The sequence below is a fragment of the Curcuma longa genome, chromosome 7, assembly GCF_044706935.1.
Source record: "Curcuma longa cultivar G26 ecotype Majalengka, Jawa Barat chromosome 7, ITB_CL_G26_1.1, whole genome shotgun sequence".
Lineage (NCBI taxonomy): Eukaryota > Viridiplantae > Streptophyta > Magnoliopsida > Zingiberales > Zingiberaceae > Curcuma > Curcuma longa.
In genome coordinates, this window is record NC_133867.1 from 47,272 (window position 1) to 56,703 (window position 9,432).

Consider the following 9,432-nt stretch of genomic DNA (forward strand, 5'->3'; position numbering starts at 1 on the left):
CAGACCCGAGTCTGACTCAAGTCAGAAGTCTGTTTTGATGTTTGACAAAGATTAATTAGATCAACTAATCATGATTTAAGTTTTATCTTTACTTGGTTGAATTGGTTTAGGAAAGTTAATTTAAAGGTTGCCCGGAAAATTGACAACTTGCACGGGATACCTAGTATCTAAATAGGTTCCTTAGCTCCTGGGTTGATTGGAGAGTTACCCGGGAGAAGATGCTATTTTGACCAAGAGAAAATTTACCCAGGAAGGTTTAATCGGGAGAGAAGAGATTGTCCGGGAACAGGTTTCACTGACAAGCTCTTGCCCGGGAAGAAATAAACTTAACTAGGAAAGATGAAACCAGGAGAGGACTTCACTTGCCGAGTGAGTCTGGTCGTATGGAGAAAGTTTACTCTGGACGTATAAGATGTAGTGTTGAGGTTGGATCGGAGAAGGATATCCTAACCAGGTATATAAAAGAGTGATCGAAAAGGATGACCAGGATGCTGACCATGCTAAGCCGGGAGAAGATCTCGACAAGAGGTCCTAAGGTTAGGGATGTCCGGGAGTTAAAGAATACCTAACTTAAGGTATGAAGAAGTTAATCGGGAATAGAACGAGGTTGCCCGGGAAATAAGTTGTTTGACAGGAAATCAAAGAAGCCGAGAGAGGGCAATGAAGGCCGAGAGAGGAAGGCGCTGAGAGAGGGCAATGAAGGCCAAAGAAAGGAAGGCGCCGAGAGAGGAAGGGCCGAGAGAGGAAGGTGCCGAGAGATCCTACTTGCTGATCGACCCCTGGTCGATCAGCTCGTTTGATCGACCAGCTGGTCGATCAGCTCGTCTGATCGACCAGCTGGTCGATCATTTGTTAATCATCGTGTTGATTCCGAAGTTCTAATGAAATTTCGAGAAGTTTCTTGAGAGTTCGTATTGCCCGGGAACTTGAGCAGGAGAAATAAGTTTGCACGGAAGAAGCAAGATCTTGCCTGGCAAGGAGATTAACTTTATCAAGAGATGTTTGGCCGAATGAAGAGATGTGTGGCCGAGAGAAACAAAGCCGACAGAAGGTTGTCCGGAAGAAGCTTGGAGGTCCAGAGGAGAGTGCCTTGACCGGAGAAGTGAGATCTTACCTGGGAGATGTAAGATCTTGCCCGGGAAAGTGATTATCTAATCGGAAGAAGTAAAACCAGGAAGGTATTGCCCTTGGCCGAGAGAAAAGAAGCCTTTGTGGCCCAGGACCGTGGTAGCCGAGAGCTTGGTGCTCATGGGCGAATGGAGAGAGCTTTGGTAGCTCATCTCCAGATTGGTCCAGAAGGAGCCTTTGTGGCTTAGGACCGAAGTAGCCGAGAGCTTGGTGCTCGTGGGCGAATGGAAAGAGCTTTGGTAGCTCATCTCCGAGATGGTCCAGGAAGGAGCCTTTGTGGCTTAGGACCGAAGTAGCCGAGAGCTTGGTGCTCGTGGGCGAATGGAGAGAGCTTTGGTAGCTCGTCTCCGAGATGGTCCAGAAGGAGCCTTTGTGGCTCAGGACCGAAGTAGCTGAGAGTTTGGTGCTCGTGGGTGAATGGAAAGAGCTTTTGTAGCTCGTCTCCGAGATGCTCCAGGAGGAGCCTTGGTGGCTCAGGACCGGATTGGCCGAGAGCTTTGTGCTATGGCCGAGACAGGTCCGAGAGAGCTTTGGTAGCTCGGCTCGGGACCGAGAGCTTTGGTAGCTCTACTTCAGGGAGCCTAGGTGGCTCAGAACCTGATTAGGCCAAGAGCTTGGTGCGAATGGCCGGGATGGTCCGAGAGAGCTTTGGTAGCTCGGCTCGAGACCAAGAGCTTTTGTAGCTCGATCATCAGGGAGTCTTTGTGACTCATAACCTGATAAGTCCGAAAATGCATTGGCAGCTAAGCTCGGACATGACTGTTACATTGCTTTCTCTCATACTGTCCTAATATTGAATGTTCTAATGCTGCTTTTGAGTGTGCAGGTATACAGGACGTATTTGGGAGAAATATTTCAAACGAACAGTGGAAGTTCCAAGGCAATCTTCGAACAGTCTTTTCTGCAAAAAGGATTACAGGTAAACGGCGCACGCAAGCTGGTAGCAGTACCTGCTGTTGGCGGGGAAGGGTGGCTGCAGCTTTTGTGCAGAAGTCCGTTGGGCACTGTAATCGAGGATGCAGGTCTATAAAGATGTTGAAGAGGCGCTGAGGAAGATAAGGCTTACAACTTTTGAACGTTCATTCTTTGAAGTGTTCTAAAATATTGAGATCAATCTGCTAGTCGAAGCTAGAGGAAGAAGAAGTGCAACGTCCTGGTTTTGGAGAGACAGGCTTGAGCTGCAAGCGGTCTTTGTTGTTCTTCTCATTCTTAGTCTTTGACGCCTTCTTTAGTTCTCCTTTGTCTTGTGCTTTATTTCATATCTGTTAAGACAAAACTGTGGAGAGGTTCCTCCACCGAGAAGGAGAAAGTTTCTAGCCGGTGTTATCGGGGTTTGATCTGCTGAAAGATCAAGGAGTCGTCCACCTTACGGACACGCCGAGGAGTAGGAGCAAGTTATCTCCGAACCTCGTAAATACTCTGTCTTAGCTTGCTGATCTTCATTTGCATGTGATCAAGTCATTATTTCCGCTGCGTAACCGAAGATTAAGCAAGAAAAGTGAAAAGTGTGAACGGCTATTCACACCCCCCCTCTCTAGCCATGTTCAAGAGATCCAACAATACATACTAAGTATTTGTGCTTGTTATTATATTAGGATTAAGAGCATGCACATCCATGATAACTGAAGTCTAGTTCGATTATATAGTCAGTATAAATCGAACGACCTCAAACGGTCCTGTTCAATACACATAAAATGTACTAGTGTAATTTAATAGTCAAGATAAACTAATATCAATTACACTATAACCACTCCAATGATTTGTCCCTATCCATTTTGGTTGTGAGCTACTATTTATAATTTATAAGGAATCGATAACATGATCTTCTGTGTGTGACACCACACACCATGTTATCTACAATATAAATTAAGTGGTCAACTACATTACATAAGAAATGCAAATATTTTGACCAAGGTAATTCTCATTTCAATATTATTGTAAAATGAATGTTTATACAAAAGTAAGACTTGATAGTATACATCCCAATAATCTCCCACTTATACTAAAAAACTATGCTGCCATAAACGCTATCATACATCTGATTCCCATCTCCTCCACATGTCTATCAAACGCTTTTGTTGGAAGGGCCTTCGTGAAAGGATCTGCTAGGTTATCTACTGATGCAATCTTGGTGATGACAACTTCTCCTCGCTTTACGATGTCTCGTATCAGGTGGTACTTGCGCTCGATGTGTTTAGTTGCCTTATGGGCTGGTGGTCCCTTCGAGTTTGCAACTGTATCACTTTTGTCACAATAAATTGTGATAACTTTGGAAAAACCAGGAATCACATCTAAGTCCATTAAGAAGTTCCTGAGTCATACAACTTCTTTAGCTACCTCAGAGGCTACTACATACTCAGCTTCCATGGTAGAGTCTGAAACGCATTTCTGCTTAACACTCCTCCATGTTATGACTCCACCTCCTAAAGTAAACACATACCCCGAGGTAGATTTACTGCTGTTTGGTGCAATCTTTGCCCCAAGTGCATTGAGTTTCAATGTTTGGCTAAACCATGTTTAAAGTTAGGCAATTCTTGTGATCTAACATGTGTGATGCAAGTTTGCAGGAAAGTCCAAGCGTAGTCTTGGCAAAGAAAAGTCCAAGTGAGTAGTCTTGGCAAAGAAAAGTCCAAGTGGGTAGTCTTGGCAAAGAAAAGTCCAAGTGGGTAGTCTTGGCAAAGAAAAGTCCAAGTGGGAAGTCTTGGCAAGGAAAAGTCCAAGTGGGAAGTCTTGGCAAGGAAAAGTCCAAGTGGGAAGTCTTGGCAAGGAAAAGTCCAAGTGGGTAGTCTTGGCAAGGAAAAGTCCAAGTGGGTAGTCTTGGCAAAGACTTGACATGACGAAGCTGATGGAAGCATCTCAAGCTAGTGCAAGGATGATGGAGCATCTAGGGAAGGCATGAGGCTGTGGGAGATGTTTGAAGGCCGAGGTCTAGGTCAAGAGAAGCTGAAATGTGATTTTTCAGCTTCACCAGTCGACTGGCCCTGCCAGCAGTCGACTGCTCATAAATCAGACGCACACAGAAAAATCAGTCGAGCCAGAGGAAGACAGGAGTCGACTGGGCAGTCGACTGGTGTTATGGTGAGTCGACTGTTGCCAGTCGACTGGTCTTGGACAGTCGACTGTGATTTGAACGTTGCAGAAAATTGACAAGCATTTAATGCACTTTAATGCGAGATTTTGTTGCCGATTGAAGGCATCAGTCGACTGGCCCTGCCAGCAGTCGACTGATGTTGCAGAGTTATAAAAGAAGCCTGCGCGAGAACAACTCAAGAATTTGCAAGAATTTTGCCATTCTTTCATTACTTTGTGCTTCTTCTGAGAACTGTGTTTGTTCTCTATTCTCTGCTTTCTTCCTCTCCTCTTAAACACTATTTCATATCATTCTTGAGGAGATCGAAAGAGTTGTAAAGGTTTCTCCGCCTTCGAGGTTTTCGAGAAGGAGAAGATTCATAGTGCATCGGGTGTGTGCGTGCGTGTGGATCCTTGGATTAGTCACCTCTGCGGAGGTGGATACCAAGTAAACAAACCGGGTTAGCGTTGATCTCTTGTTTTCTCTTTTATATTTTTGCTTCCGCTAATCTCTGTGCAGAGAAAGATCAAGAAAAATCGAGAAACGCTATTCACCCCCCTCTAGCGAACCAACCGATCCTAACTAATTAATTCAATAAATTGATTTCCAGGCGAACCTTAGACAAAATCAATTATTGAACTTCTTATTTATGCTTTCATAATTATTTCTAATTTCCTATCTAATCATGCTTGTATAAAAAACTAATTCCTAATTGATCTCCAGGTTATGGCGAGGCTAAGGCCTTCTTGGATATGGGAGCAACCACCCCTTCCTAGACAAGATCAATTTCGGAGTTCGTTAATTATACGCGCATAATTTTCCTTAATTATCCTTAAGGGGTAGGAAATTACCTATGTGTATTTTATGTTTAACTAATTAAACACAACCACACACATATATATATATACAAAAAAATAAAACAGCAATAAATATGGAAATAATAAAATAAAACTATTTCCAACTATTATGGCCCTTTTTATTTTCCTTTGCTGCAACTCGGCTTTTTGACCGTCTCGCTTCCTCTTCCGCTGCGCCTTTGTGGCCTCAAAGATCCGCGCCTTGCTAGGAACCCGGTCGATGCATGTAAATAAAATTTTACAAAATTTTCCTATACTCCTTTGAAGGAGTTTACATAAGATCTAATTTTGTAAAAAATTAAACTAATACGGTCAACCCCCGTATTTAATTCCTATACATGCACACACATACTTTGTTCTTGGGCTCTCCCCAAAAGGCCTCATCCAATGGAGATGCTTTCCATCCTTTTAACCTCATGATCTTTTCCATGTGCTTTAGATGTGGGACTATATTTGCACCCTTGCAACCCAACATTTGGCAGATGGACCTGTTCTATTTCTGCTGCTATTACTTGGTGATGCTAATGTTGTGCCCATACTTGGTGATGCACTTGCTGTTACTTGGTGCTGCTAATGTTGTGATGCGCCTGTTCTATTTCTGCTGCTGTTGGAGGATATTCTGTTGCGTTGAAACCTTTGTTATGGACCTGCTGCTGTTAATTATGGAGCTTCTATGTTGGAAGTTGTAACTTGAATTTGTGTTATGAACTTGTATAAGTTGTATGTTATCGACCTGCTGTATGTTATGAATTTGTGCTATGAACCTGCTGTAAGAATGGTTTTTGTGTAAATATAAGTTGTATGTTTTGTATGTGATTTAGTAAATTTTGTAGCCAATGGTTTTGTATTTACAAAATATATTATTTCTTATTTACTGCTAAAAAAATCAAAAGACAACGCTTTTAAAAACGTTGCAAAACCCAAGCAATTTGTAAAAAAATTACAACGCTTTTTAATCGTTGCAAAATGTGTTGTCATACCTATTAAAAACAACGCTTTTAAAGCGTCGCAAAAAACGTTGTAATATTTACAATGCTTTTTCTGCGTTGCGAAGGTGTTATCATGCAAAATGTGCATGACCAAAGTAGGACCAACTATTAATTTTATTGGTCATAAAGATAAGTTGACCAGATAATAAAATTAATGGGTAAAACCTTCTTCTGCGAATGTTTGAGTTAGTATACGTCCACACTAACGTGGCATGCTAATTCTTCGGTGCTTGAGGTGTGGGTGAATTTAATTATATTATTTTAAGGAATCAATATAATTTTAAATTCGAATATTTGACCAATGGTTATTTTTTATGATTTTTCAGAAAAATGACCTTCAACCCACTAGCTGTCATACTAAAAGAAAACAAATTTACTGGTCCCAACTACGTAGATTGGAAAAGAAATCTGGATATAGACACCAGGATAGGGCAGCTAGGCAGGTGGCAATGAGAAACTTGATGACGACTACCATGGCTGAGGGAACGCCCGTAAGGGATCACGTTCTCAAAATGATAGGTCATCTGAACGAAATAGAAATTCTTGGAGGAGAGATGGATGCAGATACACAGTGCGATATCATCCTCCAATCACTGCCGAAGAGTTTTGAGCAGTTTCGCCTGAATTACAACATGAATAAGTTGGATTTGACATTGGCGGGACTTCTGACAGAACTAGTATCGGCAGAAGGTCTATTTCAACAAAATCCTCAAATTCACATTGCTGAGAAGGTTTCTGCTTCTAAGCCGAAAGGCGGGAAGAAGAAAAGAAACCATCTGGACCGGCGAAGAAGGTGAATGGACCACAGACAGGAGTAAAGAAGCCAAAAGGCAAGTGCTTTACTTGCAAGCAGTCAGGACACTGGAAGGCAGATTGTCCCCGAAGAAAGAAGAACAATCAAGAGGTTCCAAGAAACCAGATGAATGCTTAAGGGAGAGATCACCGCAGCTGTTGCAGTGGGAGAAGTTTATTTAAGAGTTTGAGAGTAATAAAACTTTGTTTTTAGAGATTGTCTTTATGTACCTTATTTTAGAAAGAATTTAATTTCAGTTTCTAAATTATGTAAAGTCAGATATTCAGTCTTATTTGATAAATAAAGTTATTTTTCAATAAGAATGAGGTCAATATCTGTAATGGTACATTGATAGGTAATCTGAATACTCTCAACCCAGTATTTCTCACGATGCAACATAAGGATCGAAGGGTGGTTAGTTTTATAATCCTAAGGATCAGAAGGTCATCGTTAGAACGAATGCCCGATTCTTGGAAGAGGATTATATTAAACCACCAGCCCATAAGCAAGATTGTTCTAGAAGAACTTAGGGGAGAAAGTCCAGTGTCAATACCAAAAGTACAAGAGGAAATACCACAAGTAACTGCACCGCGTGTCACAAGTGATACGCAGTTATAGACGGTGCCTCATCGCAGTGGGAGGGTTGTCAGGCAACCTGACAGATACATGTTCTTGGGAGATAAGACAGAAAGCGAGGCTTGTTGCGAAAGGGTAATCAATTTTGAGGAAACCTTTTCGCCGGTAGCCGGGCAGTAAGTCTAATCCGGATTCCTTTAGCTATTTGTGAATGATGAAATGCTTATGTATGAATCTATGAGGGTAGGGATTAATTATGATTTGAGGAATCATTAGGCCGTACACCGGAGCGCTTCGTGACAGGAAGAAAGTCTTGAACCGGGCGAGTTTCCAAGGGGTTTCTTAATTCATAATTAGTTTCTATGAGGGATAGTTCGCGGTCATTCATTGTTGGAGAGAGGTCCGTAAAAAGATATCCTGTGACAGGGGATAGAGTTCTATTAGTATTCTGGGGCGCCTGAGTGACACAGGAAAGCCTTGAACCAGGCTTCTAGAACCATCTCAAACCGACAATGATGATGTAAGAACACCAATGCTTTATTCCGAGGATACCTAACGAGGTCTAATTGGATATATTGGTTAGCATCCCTACAATTGAATAATTTTTGAGGAAAGGTAGAGAATCCAAGTCAATCAATCAATACTCTGAGGAGTCCGAAGTCCTAGGATCGTTTCACACCCATTGTCACAGTTGTTTCCTTTCTCCGGATTTAGGATTAAGTACTCTAGAATACTCCCTTCTCCCCCACGACAACTCATGCTCAGTTTCTCTCCTACCTTTTTGTGCTAAATCTAGTAAGTAATTCTACGGTCCCTGTGGATCGATATTTTTATTACTTGACGATAACCCGTATACTTATGATTCCGAGAGTAGTACCACTCATCCTTTATTATCATGCGGATCTGAGTCCACCTGCAGGGTTTATATGATAATCCTTTATGAGCTCCTCAAGGGGACATCATCAGTCTAGATTATAGGACACAGTTTTCTTCTATAATCAACAATACACCATGTACATAATAATACTTCCCAACTCATCGGGTCTTTTGATCTATCGCTCTAAATCTCACCCTTTAATGAATCAAGGAAGTATATATTAAGTACATGTGCTTGTTATTATATAAGGATTAAGAGCATGTACATCTACATTCATAGCAACAGAGATTTAGTTCGATTATATAGTCAGTATAAATCGAATAATCCTCAGATGGTGTTGCTCAATACACACTGAGTGTACTAGTATAATTCTATAGTCAAGACAGACTAAGACCAAATTACACTACAACCAATTTAATGGTTTGTCCAATTTATTTTGGTTGTAAACACTGTTTATAATCTATAAGAAACTGATAACATGACCTTCTGTGTGTGACTCCACACACCATATTTATCTACAATATAGATTAAATGGAGACTTGCATAAAAACTAAATGCAAACATTGACCAAATGTGATTCTTATTTCAGAATGTTTAACAATCCCCCCTCAAACAAGGACCACAGGCCTCCCTCAAACAAAAAGTCTTTGTTTGATCTCCGAATTCTCGACCCACCAGGACTTTCTGCCCCTCGGTCCATTCGACCTACTAGGACTTCTTACCTAGACGCAACTAGGATTTTCTGCCTGGTGTCTGATCTTCTTGATCCAGACACGGGAGCACCCACTTCCTTTGTTTAAGGTTCAACTCACATGGTTAGATATGAATCATGACTCTTCTGGTGTTTAGTCCGATAAAGAGTGACCTTGCTCTGATATCACTTGTTATTACCGATGGAATCAAAATATCTCCACAATGACATGATATTGTCCACTTTGGGCCTAAGCCCTCATGACTTTGTTCTTGGGCTCTCCCTAAAAGGTCTCATTCCAATGGAGATATCTTCCATCCATTTAAATCCATAATCTTTTTCATGTGTTTTAGATGTGGGATTATGTTTGCACCCTTGCAACCTAACATAGTTCGCTAGATTGAATAGTAAGGTTTGGTTGACCTTATGTTGAGGTGTTAGCAGGATGTTC

At 41.5% G+C, this 9,432-nt stretch overlaps 1 protein-coding gene across 1 annotated transcript; it reads left to right on the forward strand.

The window, feature by feature from the left end:
- Window positions 1-6,517: 6,517 nt before the first annotated feature.
- On the forward strand, window positions 6,518-6,841 carry LOC141831706 (uncharacterized). The gene has a single exon (XM_074719113.1). It carries the CDS (start codon window positions 6,518-6,520, stop codon window positions 6,839-6,841), a length of 324 nt encoding a protein of 107 aa, XP_074575214.1.
- Window positions 6,842-9,432: the final 2,591 nt, after the last annotated feature.